Source organism: Melopsittacus undulatus, chromosome 2 (genome assembly GCF_012275295.1).
Source record: "Melopsittacus undulatus isolate bMelUnd1 chromosome 2, bMelUnd1.mat.Z, whole genome shotgun sequence".
NCBI classification, from domain to species: Eukaryota; Metazoa; Chordata; class Aves; order Psittaciformes; family Psittaculidae; genus Melopsittacus; species Melopsittacus undulatus.
This window is the reverse complement of record NC_047528.1, coordinates 82,854,625-82,874,879: the sequence shown is the minus strand read 5'-3', so window position 1 is coordinate 82,874,879 and position 20,255 is coordinate 82,854,625. Positions and strand designations below refer to the sequence as shown.

General features: G+C 37.6%; 1 protein-coding gene across 3 annotated transcripts in view; it reads left to right on the top strand.

Moving 5' to 3' along the window:
- Positions 1 to 17,507, top strand: part of TAB3 (TGF-beta activated kinase 1 (MAP3K7) binding protein 3) — a 52,036-nt gene extending 34,529 nt beyond the window's left edge. For 2 of the 3 annotated variants that reach the window (XM_005144551.3, XM_031045058.2), the window contains exons 3-7: positions 1,070 to 2,522; positions 5,602 to 5,762; positions 8,980 to 9,073; positions 10,240 to 10,323; positions 12,919 to 17,507. In XM_005144551.3, the coding sequence (XP_005144608.1) occupies positions 1,070 to 2,522; positions 5,602 to 5,762; positions 8,980 to 9,073; positions 10,240 to 10,323; positions 12,919 to 13,067 (1,941 nt within the window). In that variant the 3' untranslated portion in view covers positions 13,068 to 17,507. The remainder of the gene's footprint in view (positions 1 to 1,069; positions 2,523 to 5,601; positions 5,763 to 8,979; positions 9,074 to 10,239; positions 10,324 to 12,918) is intronic. The other variant, XM_031045059.2, reaches the window with a different exon arrangement.
- The last annotated feature ends 2,748 nt before the right edge of the window (positions 17,508 to 20,255 follow it).

The window sequence follows — 20,255 nt, the reverse complement described above, 5'->3', positions numbered from 1 at the left end:
CAAATGTAGTGGAACTTAGAGTATGGTGTGGTTTTTTTGTTGTTTGGGGTTTTTTTTGTTTGTTTTTTTTTTTTTTAAATTTAACTGCTGTTTAAATTAAAAACTGAGTCACAGCTGATCAGCTGATACAACTGTTGCATGAGAAACTGGGGAGAAAAAAAAACATACAATCTGGATGGCCTTCTAGTGGTCCTGCTCTTAAAGAAGAGCTATCACTTATGTCATTCTTTGGACAAGACTAGATTAAGCTAGGGAAAGATTAAGGGAAAGGGAATTCCCCATTATATTTTTGATTTGCTTCATAATATGTCTGTATAGTTTCAGCTGCTGGCACCGAAGAAGACATGAAACGTTTTCAGGGGTTATTTGGTTTCCTCACTGACGTATCAATAAACTTTTTTTTTTTTTAACCTTGATTCTGAAAGACAGTTGAAATTATGTCAGAATTGTAAGGTGCTTTATGGAATTGCCGTACTTTTTGAGGCAATACTGATACTGACTTTATTTTTAAGGCACTACATTCTGCTGTACCAAGGAAAACTTTTGTGGTTTGTTTCATTTTCTGGTTGCTTGGGGTTTTTTTTATTGTACCAAGAAAATTCAGGGCTTTGAAACTTTCATGTAAAGAGAAATACTCAGGTAAACAGTAAAAAAAGGTGAGAATAGTAAATGCTCAGGTAAACATTAAAATGTCATCCGTATTTTGGGTTCAACTTTACAGAGTTTGCAATTTTGATCTAGTTCAGTTAGATCTGTGTTGCTGCTATTAGAAGTGTAGATACCTGTTCCTAACCATTGCTTTCCCCAAATGTGGACTTGATTTTCTTAATATGTTATACTGTAGCTAGTATAACCATAACATTTTGCTAGATACCATGGTGACTATGTACTACTTACGTACTATGACTTGGTAGGTATTACTTTTATTTCAAAATTTGTGTTTCTGAGATGTTATCTGTAGTTCTGTTCAAGCTGGGCTTGACTGCAGCTTCAGTTGAATGCTTGTTGAATGCTAAGCAGTGGCATTTTCTTTTGCCATTTGACAATATATGTTCATTCTTACTCCTAGAACAACAACAACCTAGATGCCTGTTGTCGAGCCCTCGCACAGGAGAGCAACAAATACTTATATATGGAGTACCATAGCCCTGATGATACCAGAATGAATAGAAATAGCCTTTTGCACATTAATCTGGGTATTCATCCTCATACCAGCTATCATGCAGGGGATGGAGCTCAACTTAATGGTGGTCGTACACTGGTACATAGTTCAAGTGATGGACATATTGATCCACAACGCACAGCAGGTAAACAGCTGATATGCTTAGTCCAAGAACCACATTCTGCTCCCGCTGTTGTGGCAGCTTCTCCTAGTTACAATCCATTTTTCATGAATGACCAGAATAGAAATGCAGCTACTCCTCCTCCACAGCCACCTCCACAGCCATCTTCCATACAAACAGGAATGAACACGTCTGCTATGCAAGGCCCTCCTCCCACGTATATGCACATACCTCGGTACAGTACAAATCCCATTACTGTTACAGTATCACAAAACCTCCCCTCTGGACAGAGTGTACCCAGAGCTCTACAAATTCTTCCACAGATTCCAAGCAATCTTTATGGGACTCCTGGCTCTATTTATATAAGACAAACATCTCAGAGTTCTTCAGGACGACAGACTCCTCAGAATACACAGTGGCATTCATCACCGCAGGGCCCAGTTCCACATTATTCTCCCCGTCCTCTACCTGTGTATCCCCATCAACAGAACTACCAACCTTCTCAGTATTCTCCTAAACAACCCCAGATCCCTCAGTCAGCTTTTCGATCACCACCGGCGTCTCAGTGTCCCTCTCCCTTTGGCTCTCCTCAACACCAAGTTCAACCTCCTCAGCTGAGTCATCAGAGTTCACATGTTTTCATGCCTCCTAGTCCTTCAACTGTCCCACCCCATCCATATCAACAAGCATCCCAGACTTTTCAAAAACAAGGTGGTCACTCTGTATCATATCTTCCTACTTTTGCTGGACCGAGTTTATCCAAAGGTTCCATGAATAAAATAGAAATTACAGTTGAACCACCACAAAGACCTGGGACTGCAATGAACAGAAGTCCTTCACCCATAAGTAATCAACCATCTCAACGAAACCAGCACCCGCTGTATACACCCACTACTCCTCCTTCAAGCTCTCCATCAAGAGGTATGTCGGGTCAACCCAAACCTCCATTTAGTGTTAATCCGGTATATATTACCTACACTCAACCAACTGGACCTACGGGTGCACCAACACAGTCTCCTCGGGTAATGGTATCTCAGCCAAACCCAACCATTTTTAAAATCACAGTAGGTCGAGCACCGACTGAGAATCTTTTAAATTTAGTGGACCAAGAAGAGCGTTCTGCAGCACCAGAACCTATTCAGCCTATTTCTGTAATCCCAGGATCTGGAGGAGAAAAAGGAAGCCATAAGTATCAAAGAAGTTCTAGTTCTGGATCAGACGACTATGCTTACACTCAAGGTAAATGTTTCACCCTACAAATTGTATTAATGTAAAATGCATTTTCAGCTTTATTTTGCTACTTTCTAAGTGAGAATTTTTGAACCTGTTCAAAGAAAAATAGGAGTTGCACCAAAAATCTGTTACTGAGTTTGGTTTGATTTTTTTAGAAAATTTGCCAGGTTTCAATCTAATACATAAAGAATTTCTGAGCTTCTTAAAATTGTTATGCTTTTGATATTGGGTGACTCCTGAAAAGAAAACACTACCACTAACAGGAGTAACTAGTTTGCTCAAATACTGTGTGTTCAGTTTGTAAATTCTGAGCTGTTATTAATTTCTTTTATTTGTTCTGTGCTCGGGCGCTTTATAAAACCTGAAGCACCAACTTCTGCAGGGAATTTGAATTCAATTTATTTGCCTTAGATTGAAGAGTACTAGGTGAAAGTGGAACGTGAGGTAGGATTGCAGCTACAGTTACATCTGGTGTCAATAAAAATATTTTTGTCTTGAAAGCTATTAAAATAATTATTTTTAAGAACTTAATCAAAAGTTCACTTCTTCCACTTAAAATTTTCAAACAGGAGGAAGTGATTGGCAGACAAATTTTAGGATGTGTATTCTGCTGCATAGGGATAGAATGTGGTTAGGTTTGATGCCATGTATAAATGAAGAATTAAGTAATTTAGTAAAAAAAAAAATCTGACCTTTAGCTGAAAACTGTTTTTCTCAGAATAATCAGCTTTGTAGATTTGAACATTTAAAATTAAGGAAAGGAATCAGTCTGCAAGCAAACCAATCATTTGGGGTAATGACAGAATGATAATCAGTAACAATTACTGAAAGAATGTGCTTTGTTTCTTGATTTGTGTTTGGAAAAGAGACTATTCCTTCATTGTTCCTTCTAGCCTTCCTTTCACTTTAGAGTGCTGATATAGTGGTTATAATGCTGTCCTGTAGTTCTTGATTTCTTATTTTGCTTTGTATCTTTTGAGCTATTCTAACTCGTCAACAAGGAACTGTAGTGTACCTGGTAGACCCAATTAGAAGTGTTATTTAGAGAGAATGAATGCTAGCAGGTGTGTAACTCATAGGCCTTATGTTTTGTTTGATGATGTTCCTATTACAGCTTCGTTAAAGATTGTAGATTACATGAGAAAACTGTAAGTAGCATCACATAACTGAGAAAAACATTATGAAATGTAGAAATCTGGTTTTACCTTTGCATCTTTGGTGGGATTTGTGTATTTGGAAAATAAAACCAACAAAACTAATTAGTATGTGCTTTCTGGAGGACATCTGCTTTTGTGGCAATACCTACCACAGCTGGGACTTTATAGAGCCTTTGGTATTATTGCACTCTGAACTTTTGATGGAAATAAATTGTAGAAGAATAAATATGACATTCTTTACTACAACAAAGGACTTCTAAAGGGGAATATATTTAACAGCTTAATATATGGAACAAGTTTGTTTAATTTCCTTTTGAACATGAACCATTGTGAAATGTATTACCAAAATCCATTCTGATGTCAACACTTGCACTGTTTCTTTGTAGTGTGAGTCATGTTTGATGACTTGGTCTAGAGTATAATGCAAAGCTATGCAATGTAGTCACACTGGGTGTTAAGTTGGAAGAGTCACACAAAAACAAGGTTTGATAGCAGTAGTGCAAAATTATACAGCCTGGCATCTGTACTTTTAATTTTGTGATCTCAGACTACTTTGACTTATGCTACTTCAGCAAGTAGGGAACAATTTTGTTCAGTTGTAGTGGTGTCTATACTATAAAAACATCTGATGTTATTCTTTGATAGGATTTTCAGTGCACAGAATACTGGCAAACCCCACTCATTTTTATGCTGCTGGTTGGGTTTAGGGGTTTTTTGGTGGGTTTTTGTTTGGTTTTTTTGTTGTTCTGTTTGATTTGTTTTGGTTGTTTGGGGGTGGTTTTTTGCTCTCCAGTAAACTGTGTTATATTGTTGCTTATTTTTCTAACTTTTTTTTTTTTTTACTGAAAATATCCATGAGGTATGATGTGTTTTTTCTCTCCCTGAGTTGGATAGGGGTGAAGAAAAGAGCAGGTACTGGCCAGTGCTTGTCTGAATACCCACAACAAATGTCTTTTGCTTTTCTCTGTCCTGCTAGACTTTAATCAGGTAAAACCAGCCAGATCAGAAAGTGCTAAGTATCACACTAATTGTCTTTCCCAGTTTTTGCATCATGATGAAATACTGAGAAATGCTCTTCCTGCAGAAACTGAGTAGTATTTTCTAGCTAGTCAGAGTTTGTTCTTTGGCTTCTCTGGGAGTTCAACATCAGGTTGTGACTGAGAGTCATACATTTCAGTATCAAACCAAAAATATCAGAGAATGATTACCAGCAGAGAGAGGTTAAAGGACAGCGAATCAGCTCTAATGTAGAATTGAAGACCCTGAAGCACCTGAGCTGCATCTGCTTTTTATTTTTTGGATTCTCTGTCTGTTTTATTGAAGTTGTATAGATTTGCCTTTGGGCACTGGGAAACAGAGTATTGAGAATTAGTACTCTGAAAAATCTAAGACTACTTTAAAGTTGTAATAGCATAATTTGCAATGCCAGTGAAAAACTGTGTTCAGGACTGGCATTTGGCTACTGTCTTAAGGCTAGTATGTCAGCTGCTGTTGAGCAGCAGATACGAAGTGTGTTACCTTCTGATCTTACCTCTGGTATTTATTTTTTTTTCTTTGCCAGTACAGTATTAATATAACTAGGTTGCTGTTGCATCCCAAGAAGCTGTCTCCTTGTACAGGTGCCTTTGTATTTTTGAGACGAGAAAGACCAAATGCAAAAAAAGAAGCTTTGACCAAAATGGTAATATCAACTTCAAGTTACTGTCTAAAGCGTGTTTTTATTCTGGAAGAATTTTGTTCTAAGTTGTAGTTCATTTGGCATGAAAGCATCTTCACACTGATACTTGGCTGCATGTTTATGATCACGGTTTTTTGTTTTTTTTTTTCTTCCCAGAAGGGTCACTCATGAATATTATGCGTAAGTTAACAATTCAGTTTTCTGCTGTTTTGTGTGTTAGTAACTATTTCTTTTCCATGTACAACATTAGCCTTGCTGTTACATCAGCGAGCAAGGATGGAGAGATTAGCAAAGGAACTGAAGATTGAGAAAGAAGAGCTAGAACGCCTGAAAGCTGAAGTCAATGGTATGGAGCATGATCTAATGCAGAGGCGGCTTCGAAGAGTTAGCTGTACAACTGCAATTCCAACAGTAAGCAGTTTGTTACTATTTTAATTCAAGATACAAGTTTTTTATTTTCATGAACTGCAATATTACAAAAAAAAAAAAAAAAACAACCCAACATTTTGGGGTATAAAATCTTCAATCACTGAAGGTGATTTTTTTGTAACTTCTTGGTTTATTGTAAACCAGTTCTTGTAATTTAGAAGCAGATGTGTGTCCAGCTTTCTCAATGTTCACAAGAGTTTCTGAAACTTGTATACATGTGCTTTTCTGGGCCACAGAACTTGAATAGATAGTTACTTTCCTAGCAGCCTATACACGTATGTGTTCAAGTCTGTTTAAAGAGCCTGTGCCATATACAGCTTGGTGTTCATGAACAAAGTTTCACTTTTTTGAAGTTATTTTGTTGTATTGAAGCATTTTGTTGTTTGAGGAGTTGCATCTTGTATACCGTTCTATTTCCCATTTGGTATTTGCAGATTATGCCAAGTGACTTTGTGGCCAAGTGGCAGCGTTGGCTGAAGTAGTTGGCACCTCTCTCTCACCTTTTCTGTGTTGATATTTTCTATCTATATGACTTCACACCTGCAAGTGACTTTAGCCCAAACACCTGTATGGCTCTGATAAGAGAATTCATTTGACTGAAAAATACCTTCCAGTTTGAGCAGTTGTTAGCCAGATCAGTTCAGACTTACTCTCTGTGTTGATGTGAACAATGCACACAGCTGTAGGCTGGAAGGCATACTACCGGCTTTTAGCTGCTTAACTAGTACAGCTGATGTATGTCTCCCCTGTTTCAGGGCAGCTTTTTGCAGATACATTCCAGGAGGAGTACAGAGGTATTGTTTGGAGTGTGCAGGGAGGAGGTTAGGAAAACCAAAGCCCAACTGGAGTTGAATCTGGTACAGGATGTCAAAGACAAAAGGAAGGCTAGCGTGAATGTGGGCCCATTGCTTAACAATACAGGAAGCCTGGTTACATAGGACATGGAAGAGGCTGAGATTGAATGCCTTCTTTACTTCAGTCTTTACAGGCTTTCAAGAATCCTTACTCCAAGGGAACCCCAGGAAAAGCCCAGAGCAAGAAAGATAAACCTTTCGTGGAAGAGGATTAGGTCAGGGAATACTTAAGCAAAGCAGATACACCCTGAGTTCACGGTCCTGGATGGGATGCTGAGGGAGCTACCATATGTCGTTGCAAGGCCACTCTATATAATCTTTGATTGATAGTGGTGTTTGGGAGAAGTGCCCAAAGACTAGAGGAGAGAAAATGTAACTTCTGTCTTCAAGAAGTAATACCCACGGAACTATAGGCTGGTAAGCCTCACCTTGATGCCTGGGAAAGTGATGGAGCAGCTAATCCTGGAGACCCTTTCCAGAAACATTAAAAGTAATCAGTAGCCAGCATGGATTCACAGAAGGAAAGTCAAGTTTCAGAGTTCAATAAACTTCTAGGATGAAAGTACTTTCCTGGTAGATACGGCGAGAGCAGTGGTTGTTGTTTACCTAGACTTCCTGTAAGGCTTTCAACATAATCTCATTTAAGATCTTCACAGAAAAGCTGATGAAGTGGGGCCTGGATGAGCAGCAACATGGATTGAAAATGGGCTGAATAGCCCGGCCAGGAGTGTGGTAGTCAGTGGCACAAAGTCCGGTTGGAGGCCAGTGCTAGCAGTATACTGCAGGGGTCAGTGGAGGTTAACATCTTCCTTAATGATCTGTGTGATGGGGCAGAGTGTACCTTCAGCAAGTCTGCCGATGATACAAAACTGGGAGTGTTGTGCTGCCATTCAGAGCGATCTCAACAAACTGAAGAAATGGAGTGGCAGGAACCTAACGCCATTCAGCAAGGGGAAGTAGTAAGTCCTGACTTGGTGACAGCCGCATGCACCAGTATAAATTGGAGGCTGGCCAGCTGGAAAACTTCTTTTCAGAAAAGGCCCTAGTGAGACCAAGCTGAAAATGGGCCAGCAATGTAGCAAAAGCTAATGATACCCTGGGCTGCATTAGGAGTGTTGCCAGCAGCAGGGGGGAAGTTACCCTTCCCTTTTATTCAGCACTGGTGAGGCCACACTTGGAGTATGCTGTCCAATAATGGGCTCCCCGGTACAAGAGAGAGGTCATACTGGAGGGTCCAGTGAAGTGCCGCAAAAATGATTTACCATCTCTCCTGTTGCAAGGGCATGCTGAGAGAGCTAGAACTGTTCAGCCTGGGGGAGAGAAAACTTAAGGGGTTATTGGCAATGTATAGAAATACCTGAAAGGAGGGTGCAAAGAGAGCAGAGACAGGCTTTTTCCACTGGTGCCCTCTGGAAGTAGACACACACTGAAACACAGAAGGCAGTAGGCCCAAACTGTGACATAGGAGGGTCCCTCTGAATGTAAGGAACCACTTTGTTACTATGTGGTTGATGGAGCACTGGCACAGGTTCCCTCTGGAGGTGTGGAGTCTTCATCTCTGGAGATACTCAAAAGCTGTTTGTCATCTGGGCAGAGGGGTTGGGCCAGGTGACCTCCAAAGGTCCCTTCTAACCTTGAACTCTCTATGATCTTGAGACTCTGTGATGCTAGAATAATATCCTAGTATAAGATGGTTATTCTTATATATGTGTTAATAATCGCTGCTGCTAGCACTAAGAACTCTTTTTATTGCAGTAACTTTGGGTTTCTTAATAGTATGCAAATATATGGATTTAAGTAACTGATTATTCTGTTAAGAATAATTACTGCCTTGCAGCAATGAACTATTTAAATATACTGAGTTAGAAGGTTTGTCGTGTTGGAGCTCCTTGGGGTGATGCATATAAATAAACCTCTGACCTTACTTGGTTATAATCAAATAATAATTAATGTGAGCTGCAGCTCATATGCTGCTTCCTAATCATCTCAATGTAAGCTCACATAGCAAGTCATCAGTTTACGCAGAATTTTGTAAGGTGCATGGTTTTATAAACTTGAGCCTAGCTGTGTCTTCTTACTCATTAATTTTAATATTAAGTAACTTGTTAATTTTTGACAGTTTGATTTGTTTTCCTCCTCAAATGCCTGCCAGCAGGTAGGAATATTTTTTGAGAGAATAAATTGGGTTAGGGAAACAGGACAGAGAGTGGGCTCTTGGCTTTCTTTTCAGTGTCTTATCCATACTCAGTTTCTAATAAAGCTGTTACAGATATAGCAATGTTATTTCTATGTCAGATAAGATACTAACTTTCCCACAATTACAATTTTGGGTTGTTTCTTTCTAGCCTGAGGAAATGACCAGATTGAGAAGCCTCAACAGACAGCTCCAAATAAATGTTGACTGCACACTGAAAGAAGTTGATCTCCTTCAATCTAGAGGTATACAATTGGTACTTAAAAAAAAAAAAAAACCCACCGTAATTTGTGGGTTTAATAGTAATGACTGGGAGTGTTGATCTCCTTGAGGGTATGAAGGCTATACAGAGGGATCTGGACAGGCTGGATCAATGAGCCAAGGCCTGTTGTATGAGGTTCAGCAATGCTCAGTGCTGGGTCCTGCATCTGGGACACAATAACCCCATGCAACAGGCTTGGGGAAGAGGTTGGTGAGGTAGGTACTGGTCTCTTCTCCGAGGCTGCAGGTGATAGGACAAGAGGAAACTTTTACAGTCCATATACCTCAGGCACAGAAACAGGCTGCCCAGGAAAGTGTTTGAGTCACCATGCCTGGAGGTATTTAAAAGATGTGTGTGGGACTTACAGACATTGTTTAGTGGTGGGCTTTGCAATGCTAGATTAAGGGTTGGACTTGATCATCTGGAAGGTCTTTTCCAACCTAAACTATTCTGTGATTCTAATATAGTATGTGCTCAAATTTGGATACTTGGACTCTTTCAAGTTCACTTTTGTTTATCAATATCAACTTCTTTTTCACTTGCAACCTGATAAACTTGACTTTCCAATATTTCTACTGGCCAAGTTAAATTACGTTATCATGAAAGTGGTGACTTAAAGTGACTTCATCAAGAGCAAATGAAAAAAAAAGCCAGCAAACCAAACACAAACCAACCAAAAAATGACCATTTTTAAGTAAAGGTTCTTTGCTTAAATTTTTACCCGTTTGCTAATGAAAGCTCTGACCATAAAATACAAAACAGAGCTACAGGTTGCAACCAAGAAGCTGGCAAGCAAAAATCTACTTAGGTCTTTTAAAATACTTTTTCTATGACAAAAACTTTGACATAAGTACAGTCAAATGGATTGGAATATGCATACCAGGAATGCCTCCTGCAGAAAAATTTACGTTTTCACATCTTTTTAAAGCAATACACAATGTTGAGCTGGAGTCAATTCTTCAATATGGGATTGTCCTGTAAAAAAAATACTAGAATCAACACAAAACTGAAAATATGTGACAAAAGACTACTCAGGAATAAGCTAATATATAGTGCCATAATAAAAAGAAATTTAAAATCTGAATCTCTAGATGTTCATATTCCTGGCATATGTATATAAATAACCTTCTCACTTGTCTTCTCTGACAGGGAACTTTGATCCAAAAGCTACATGTAACTTCTATGATAACATAGAGCCTGGTCCTGTTGTGCCACCAAAGCCATATAAAAAGGGTAGGTCAACAAACAAGCATCAAGTTACGTAATGTGCATTGAGAGAGCTTTTTTTTTTTCCTCCTTTTTTTTTAAAAATCCCTATGATAACAGGAAGCAATTCTCATGTTTGTTATTTTTCTCTATATATGAACCAAACCAGAATGGTTTTGTGTAAGTACACTAATCCTGGCTACAGCTTTTCCTCAGGCAGCTTGTTGCAATGAATGCTCTGTTAATGTTGTTTCTAAATACTGTTATTCACTATTAGAAAAGGAGCGGAAAGTATATAAATTTTACATGTTAACTTGAGCTTCCTAATTAAGTTTTTTTAAATACTTTGAGTTTGAAATTTCTGTGTCAGGTTTGTTTTGCTGTCCTCTAATATGTGTTAAGTTTTTATAGTTCAGTTGGTTTATTTTATGCAAGTCACAACAGCTTTTAAAATTTGCATTGTATTTTAACTTACCTGGTCACATTTCAGTATTTTTTGTGCAGAGTATGGATTTCACAGTAGCCCTGAATTTTTAGCACAGCAAGGGCATGAGATGTCTTTAAGGGCCAAGACAGAACACATTTCCTCACATAGCTCTAAGGAGATAACAGTGTCCCACTTGCACAGATTCATTACTGGTTTCTAAAACTTTCTGGGCTACTTGTATAGTATTTAGGACTCATATGCATATTAGGACACTTAAGTTTTATGTATGCACAGGAGTTAAGTATTTAGTCTCACTTCTTGTACAGTGGAGATTCAGTTAGTATATCCTGAAGTGACTCAACACCTAGTCACTGTTCAGTAGCTTTCTGAACTCCACTATATTTAGTGGTGATTTTTGCGCAGAATCCTACCCTTTGTCTGAGGTATTTTTTTTGGACCTTGTGGTTTGATTTTGTTGTTTTGGTTTTGGTTTTTATTTTTCTTGCTGGAATCTGTGAAAAGAATGGTTTCAGATGTTAGTGGAAGTTTTTAAACACTTTCTGTCTTTTTCCTGAAATAGCCAGTCTGGGATCCTGTGCCCTGATAAAAACAGTGGTCTCATCACATATACCATTTTTAGATAAAAGATTTATAATATTTGTTGGTTACGTAGTTGATTTAAGGCCTTGCTACTTCATGATATGTAAAGTTTCTCTTTATTGCACTAGCCTATTTGATTTATTATTGCAAAGCAAAATAACGTGCAAAACTTACATGAAATAATTGATTTTATTTGGCAGTTGGAAAGATAATGTATTGTACAGATTTGTACAATTTTCATGACTAGCTTTCTGGTTGTCTGTCAGCTTACTAGAGATCAAATTTAGGGCTAGTGTACTGTCTTCTGAGTTTGGCTTTTAACATGGATTCATCAAAATTGTTTGGTTTGTTTTGGTTTTTCCCCCCCCCTTAAAATTGTGGTCTCCTAATACTCAGTTATTGAAGCTGTGGGCAGGCAGACAGATCTGGGCAGACAATGGTTTGCTTTGTGCTGCACTCTGGCCGGACAGCATGATGCAGTCTAGTGCTCAGCTAGTTGCCTTGCTTAGAAGGAATTTGTTGAGGCCAAGCACTGTTAATGTAACTATACCACTTCTGGACTGGAAGAAGGTTTACATTTAAGCAAGATTACTTTTGTTTTCTTTAAGTATGTCTCTCAAGGCAAATCTAAATACTGTTTCCATTAATGTTGCCATCAGCCACCTACTAGACTTCTTAGCAGATGACAGCAGTGTGTGCACTTTGAATTAAAAATTGCAGTCCTTTTTTTCAACATGAGTTTTCTTTTAATTAGGGTGTTCTACAGATATTTATTTAGCAGATGCATATCTTAACTTTACCCTCTGGGTACGCATGCAAATGTTGTTTTAAACATTAACATTTTATAAAATGTTGTTTCCACATCCTAGGAGTATTTGTCACTTTTAGTTGATTACCTGCAGTCTTGAAGTGGTGGTAGGAGAAATAGGGTAACAAGTCCATGTGTTAATACCTATGTGTGATTTGCATATGTATCGACTTTATGAGTGAAAACACTTAAGTACTGCTTCACATACATACAGCCCTGCTGCAACATCATGAGGAATTAAAACAGTCATCTTGTTTTGGAACAGGCCTTTCATTTTATTTTTATATTGTAGTTTTGTCAGCCCGAATGAATGCTAGATAAAGATGCAGAAAATAGCTCATCTCTCAGACTGTTTGAAGGAACTAAGTTAGAAATAGTCTTTTACTTCAGGTAAAATAGGGTTATTGGAGTTCAGAATTTGGTAAGAGGCTGCTGCATGTAAAGCTGCGAAGTCATTCCTTGACAGGATGGCATTGCAGTGCCAGTAACAAACTTTTAAGCTATTAAACCTTTGGCAATATCAGTGGCCTAAGAGTGGTGACTGCTCTTTTTGTTTTTATTGTAGTATGGTGACTACTTTCTAGAAGTGAAATACTTCAGTATTTCACAAACTGAAACAGAAGTTCATTAACAGAAGACTTGTAATGTTATCTAAGTGGAAAGGTTTCTACCTTCACTTTAAGATAGAATGTTTAATGAGGTGACAAACCATGGTAGTGTGATCTTGCCTATCACCCCTCTCTTCTGGGGGAAAAAAAAATGCATGTTTTCCTTTGGCTTTTTTTAGAGCATCAAAGCAGCTCCAAACAGACTCCACGGACTCATCCGAGAGATGAAGATTTTGAAGGGGCTCCATGGAATTGTGATAGCTGCACCTTTCTAAATCACCCAGCACTAAATCGCTGTGAGCAGTGTGAAATGCCGAGATACACCTGAAAATCAGAAAGGGGCTGCATTGGGTTGAAAACAGGCTCTCAAGCCAACAGCTGTAGGAGAAGGAAACACGGGGAACCTTTCAGTCCATCTGCCCGGCCTTTGCTAGTCAACAGTCTTCATACTGCAAGGGGTGGGAGTAATGTGGTAGGATGTTTCTGTTGGTGCTACACTGAAAATGGAACTAATTAAAGGTGAAATTCTTTCTTATCCCATTGCAGTGAGCAAAGCAGAAAATGAAACCTGAAAATGTAAAAGGGTTAATTTTGGGAAGAATGTATACAGGAAAGCAAATAACTACTGGTGTTTAGTCCTGTGGTTATAGTTACTGCTTAGTGGCTCAAGAAAAAAAAAAAACAAACCTTTTTTTTTTAATATAAAAAATTATAGGATTCTTAGTAATGGTGTGAAATACTACACTTAACCAGAAACTGAAGAGCCAGAGCTGACTTAACCTGGCCACAGCTAGCTGGAAAACAAAGGCTCCCTGTGCTTCTAGATTGTAAGCTACTGAAAAAAGGAGACAGGTAAATGCAATGATAAATTTTACAATGTATAAAAAAAAAAAAAGGAGAAGGGTATTTGTAATGCTGCTTTTTTTTTCAGGGTAACTCATGTCTACAAAAAAAATTGCTGTTTGAAATAGTAACCTAAGGTGACTAAATGAGATACCGTATGAGTGTTACAGAGAGTTTAATCAGAGGTAATTTTTTACAATCCCTTTTGCTTGTACAGTGCTCACCTGGCCGTGTCAACACTGGTAATAAACTAAGAATGAATTCTACCATATTACAGACAAAAATACTGCTGCATGCTTTTATTAGGCCATTGTGTTTCAAAGCTAAAAGTATGCTTTTATATACAACAATCTTCTAAGCCTCTGCTGTGCAGCAGCACAGCTACATATGCCAAACACAGACTACTCCAGATTCAGTCTGGAAGACTTGAGTTCAGCCATGGTTGTGTATGAGAAGAGTTTTACCCAGTTCCTTAGGCCTTTTCAGCTTCCAATTGGTGAAGAATTCTTGATGTTTACAGCACAGAAGGTACTTTGTGCCCCAGTTCAAAGTTAGCTGAAAAATAATTAATTAGCTCTTCAGTAAAGGTTTATTTGCACATTGTTAATAAACCAGCCTGTATAAAATAGCAGATGTCAGATCTTGAAAAATTACACACTGCATTCTTTTTATTTTGTTCAGGAAATACTTGCCATAGGTTGAAGAACACAAGACTTGCAACTGAAAATCACACTGGTACTTTCATGCATACGATATACTGTATTATAAAAGTGATGTTCAATTTGTTTGAATGCTTCAGGTTGCCGTAATAAAGCACTCAATACTTGTGAAATCGAACTTGGGTTTGGGCAGCTGAATGATTATGTTACACTGTGTGACTCAGTAGAATGTTCTTATGTACTGTTGAGAAGCTGGTACAGTGCATTTGAGGTTTTTGCATCTGATTCTTTGTCAAGAGATGCAACCAAGCACGTCAGCTGAATCATGGTAATTGACTTTGCAACTGTGAGGCAAAATGTGCTAGCTAAAATTTAGCAGAAGACTACTTCATTTTAAATAGCTTTTAGCTCATGGCAGCCACATCCATATGGTCAGTTATCACAATTCTCTTGATGTGTGATAAGATGTTAAGCTGTGGTAGAACAATCATGTGTCTGAATCTTTTTTTAAAATAAAGCAGCTATTATAAGGGGTGGGTGGAAGAAAACTCATCTTGACTTCACTGCTCAATCTGGTGTCTTCTCTCCCTGCAATTTATAAAGGTAACATTAAAAAACAAATTGTGATCTTAGATGAGGAACCAATATTTTTATCTAGCATTTCTTTCAGTATGTTCTTGCACTAATTAAATCTTCAGCATAATCTTAAATAAGCTAAGAGAACTCCAGCAATCAGTGTGCACCACTGATGAGCAAAACAAAGTCAAAGGCATCAGAGCTAGTTTTCCTTCCTTCCTAATGATTTATATTACTGTGTGGGGAGCTCATCACGTGTGGAAAGGAGTAAAAAAATCAGTGTCATTTGAAGTTAGAAAGCAAATATTAATTTTGGTCATGTAGGTAGACAGTTTGACAAAACTGAGATAACTAGAAAACAGATTAGCAGAAACATTACACCTAGGATAAGCAGTGCAATTGCTGTTATCAGCTGTATAATGAATTACTCAAAACAATGCCAGGAACTTCATGACTTTTCTATTGTGATGCCTTTGCCTTTGTATTATTTCAATTTTCTGTTCATTTATACTAAAGCTGAAGTTCTAGAAGCATTTGTTTTTGCTGGAAATACAAAATGATAACAAGTGAAATGAGAGTTAGCAAATGAGAATAAGTGTGTCATGTGTCAATACAGTTGTGCCGTTTTAAGGCAGAATAAATGCTACTTTTGAAGGGGGGCAGGGGAGGAATATATGCAGTCCAGTAATTCCCTGAACTGTAATAACCATAAATGGAGACTTGGAGTATCTTAGTTGTAGTTTCACCAGAGCAAGAGAAGGAAGGCTGCCATGACAGAAAAATGCTTTTCAGAAGACTGAGTGCAGTTAAAATTCAAATGAATTTCTTCATACCAATAATATTACTCCAGTTTTCCAATTACTCTCATTTTTTGCTTGTACAAAAAAAAAAACAACAAATGCTTCTGTTATGTTCTTTTCTTGTAAATGCCCATCCTTAAATATTAATAGTAAAGACTATACATGGTGCTTGAATATTTCTAGTTTGTTGGAATGTAAATTGTATTTTGAATATTGGAAGATCCATTTTCCTTCTGAAAGCAGGTGGCGCCGTACACACCCCAACTGAATTGTAGATTATACCAAAAAGATTGGTGTATGTAATATTTATTGAATGCACATAAAACCCTAATGTCAGCTGGCATACAAAATGCACTGTATTGTATAAAATGTGTGTGTGTGTGTGTGTGTGTGAATGGTGGGATGCTGATGCCATTGTGTTGAGTTCATGCACTACTTGTGTTTTGGGGTTTTTTTTCTTAATGACTGAGCTTTCCCTCAACAATGCTACTAGATTGATAGAGTTTGTAACTGACTTGGACATTCAGATATTCAAAATTACTTCACTTTTCATGGAAATTTTATAAAGCTTATTTTGTATTTACTGTGCTATTAAGAATAATTCCCTTTTAATTATAGGCTATTACTGTAGTTCTTTAAAAGTTTATTTAGAGTGGGGCTTGTGGAAAATGATTCAGAATATAGCAAACCAAAAGAAATCCTGAACTTTGGATCTGTTTTTAATTTTATTATTAGCCTTTTTATGGGTGAAGAGGAGGAAAGGGGTGGGAAGTCAAGCAAAAGGAAGTCCTTTGTAAAATGTAGTCTTAGATCAGATTGAATTGTGTATCTGTGTGTCTGTGGTATGTGTGTGTTTCCCTTGAAAAATGGGAGATGTGGTGAAAAGGTGTAATAATTCTTAAAAGAGCTGGTCTCCGTACTTTCTGATTATGATATGCTACTAAATCACATTTAAAGAAAATCCAACAACTTTTCATTCAGTTACTTTATCCCAGTTATACATTTCTCATTTCAATTTCCAAGTACTTTTACATTTAATGTTGATTGTAAAACCCCTTGAAACTGAAATAAAAATACTTGAGTTGAAGCGGGGGCAAAACCAAACCAATAAAGAATGTTTTGAAAAAGAATGTGAGAATATTAAATATGTTGAAAATAAGCTTGTCATCAGGATGATAGTTTTTGTTTTAAAATTCAGTGGTATACCCTAGAATGTGAAAATGACTATCCTGATGAGAAGTGGACAGTTGGACATAAACAATTCATCAGCTTGTTTGGTATCACAGAATTTACATGCTCTGTACTACAGTGACTCTAAATCCCGCAAAGAAAGACAACGTGTACAGGTATCACATCTCATAGTCAGTACTGTTTCTATGTGCTGCTGCATTTGTTTCGTTTCAAAACGTCAATATTATACAAACCCAGACATGACTGAATTCTGCCAGACTTCTTCAGTTTGGGGCTTTCATTGCTGTTTATGTCCATAAATATTAATGCAAATATTTTTCTTTGGTTTGAATTACCAGAAATCAGTGGAGTTAATGCAATATTATAATCCTGGATTTTCACCTTTGAAACTGATTTTAAAAGAAACCTGTGTTCTTGAATCTTATTTATTTATGGTGACACCAGTGTATCTAATCCATATTTCCTTCTGTGTGAAACCCTGTTAAATTTTTTCATTAAAAAAGAAGACACAATCTCGTTTAATCCTGTATATATGGTGTCTACATTCTAGATTTGTGTATGCTGTGAATGAACTTACTACTAAGAGATGAAATTGTATAAAAGCATTCAGAGGCTATGCATGCATGGTACCTCCAGAAAGTGCATACTCCGAGTTGCAGATTTCTGCAAAAATAAATTAATAAAACTAAGCAAACATCACATCCTGCATTTGTCCTTCTATGTAGTAGGAAACATTTAAAAAGTACAGCCTTTCTGCTTTCATAGCCCAGTTATTTCTGGTCTCTCACTAGAGCCCTTAGCAATAGCAAATTTGTTTCAGGGCTTTTGGGGGTTTGTTTTGGTGATTGATATAATTCTCTTTAGGCAATTGCTGAGCATAGAACTGGTGTGCAAATCCTGTGAACATAGACAGCTTTTATAAGCGGAAGTCGTATTTAGGTTATTATATTCTGTGAAGCCCCTGGTGTAGAAGCAGGATGTAGGATGTTCAGTGTGAAAGTGGGCTCATCACTTTCCTCTTACTTTGGAATGGAAAGCCCTCATTAAAGGAAGAGCTTTCCCTGCGCCAGCAGATAGTCACTTTTGGTTTGGAGCCTTCACTGCAGGCATTCATGCTCATGCTTGATTGTAGTATCTGGATTAAAAAATTCCATCTTTTGCTGTAACCTCTTGCAGAAAGGCACTGCTCTGGGAGAGGATGGGGAATTTGAAATGCATATATCAGTTTGCAGGAGATTTCATTAGTGTGTCTTCTCAACTATCTTGATTGCATCAGCTCACTGTAATCTAAAACTTGGAAGCTGTGCCTCAGCTGTGTTTTGTTCACATGCAGTCTCACTCATTAAACACATTCTGGTCTAACAAAACTTCTGCAACTTTGTGTTTGGGCTTTTCTCAGCAAACATATGTAAGGATTTAGTTTTGCATCCTTTTGCAAAATTGAATTTATAAAAAAAATTAGAATAGGTTTGTGTTTTAATCAAGCATTTCATTAACTTTAGAAATTATTGCAGTTGAAACTTAATGTTTTAATGAAAGTTTCAAAGCTTTAAACAAAAGTTAGAAAATGTTAAGGGACCTGTAAAATATATGCTGATGGAGAACACACAAAGGCAAAAATCACTAGGTCTAACAACTGAGTGTCTTCTGTTTTGTTGTTTCCCTCATCTCATGAGGAGTATCTGCCTGGAATAACTGCATAAACCTAGTTGATTTATTTGTAAGAACTGCTTGGTTTTGACAGTACTGTGCCTTATCTTAAACCTGTGGTGCTTAGAGATTTGTCTTACGATCTGGTGAGTACTCAAGCAATGAAGTGCTGCTGCTTCTGATCAGTCACAGTGATCCATAGTGCTGGGTAAGTACTGTGTATTCTTTAACTGCACCCTTTGTGACTAAATGCACTTTTAGGGAAGGAGGTGACTGAGATAAGTGATTTCACTTAACAGCTGGATGCAAATGTTGTATATAAAGTGGGTTACCTGATGTTTAGTGGAAACCTTGGAAAGTTGCTGCAGGAGGGGCTATGTTAATTTTTGGATAGACAGTCTGATTGTGACATGTTAGAGTTTGATGTAAAAATCAGGCCAGACCCATAGAAGCATCTTGGAGGAGTGCCACTATTTGACAAAGTATTTTCTCTCTAGGAACAGCGATGTTTTGATTTAAAAAAAAAAATCATAAAACCTTCACTCTGCAGATTATTTTTTTTTCTAGTTAGGCAAGACTTAAACCCTTGAATGCAAGTGTTTGCTGATTTTGCAGGTTCCAATTTTTAAATATTCTGACAAATTAAGTGTCCTTTATTCCAAAGCTATAGTGATCTTCCTGAAGTTGGGGAGGGCTCGCTTGCTAGTTTTGCTTTTCAAGAACAAGAAGGTAGATACAGTTCTGTTACTGCTTTGGAAACAAGAAGCCTCTGAATGAAGGACATGGAACACGGGTGCTACTTGATTTTAGAATAAAAACTTAAACCTTTTTGGAAGTGTTTTAGGAAAAAAGTTTAGGCATGTGAAGGTGTTTTTTCTTTCTAGGAAAAATACGGAATATTTCAGAAAAAAAAATGCTAGGTGAGGGAGGTTATCATAAGTTTGAAAGTGATATTCTGGTTCCAGACTGGTGCAGCTTGTCTGTATGTTGTATAATGGGTAATGAATTTGGGTATTAGTTATGAAGTCCAGGAGTAGTAGCAGTGTGCCCAAAGCACCTTATATCTTTATGATGATTTGTGCATTCTTTCCCCTGATTAGATTTCTGTACATGCTTTGCTTTTTTCATGCTGTGGTGGTGAAAAGCTTTGGTCATCTCATCACTGCAGATACTGAAGCCTGATGGATTGGCTTAGCTGCTATTCCAGGTAGCTGATTTTTAACTTGATTGTTTTTTTCCTCCACATTTGTCTCAAGTGGTTGTTCATAAGCCAAACAGACATTGTTTTCTCTTTGTTTTTTTCATTGATCATTATATATGATCAGAGATCTGTCACTCATCTTTCAAACTGAAATTTTCAAAGCTCTAGTGAGTAGGTAATGAGCTGCATGTACGTTCACACTATTCTTTACAACACAGATACCTCAGGTCAGTGTTGTACCACAGAGAAGGAGCTTGATAAATACTTTATATATCTATAAAACAAATCTTAAAAAACATAGCATTTTGAAACTTATCTCAGGCTTTACTGATACTTTTTAATGAGTCTGAGAAGCAGGTGGTCTGACTTGATCCTGTAGCCCTTTCAAGAAGCTCAAGCTAGTGCTGCTTGAAGTAAGCATTGTTATCTCTAGTAAAACAGCAACTGCCAGACAAAATGTGCATACCTTGTTTTGTACAAGTGAAGTACTTGAAGCAAGTTTATTCTTTAAATATGTATATTGGCCTTAGTTATCAGATGGTTGTTTAAATAAACAGCCACGTGATTTTCATGCAGAACATTCTCAGCTTGCAGTC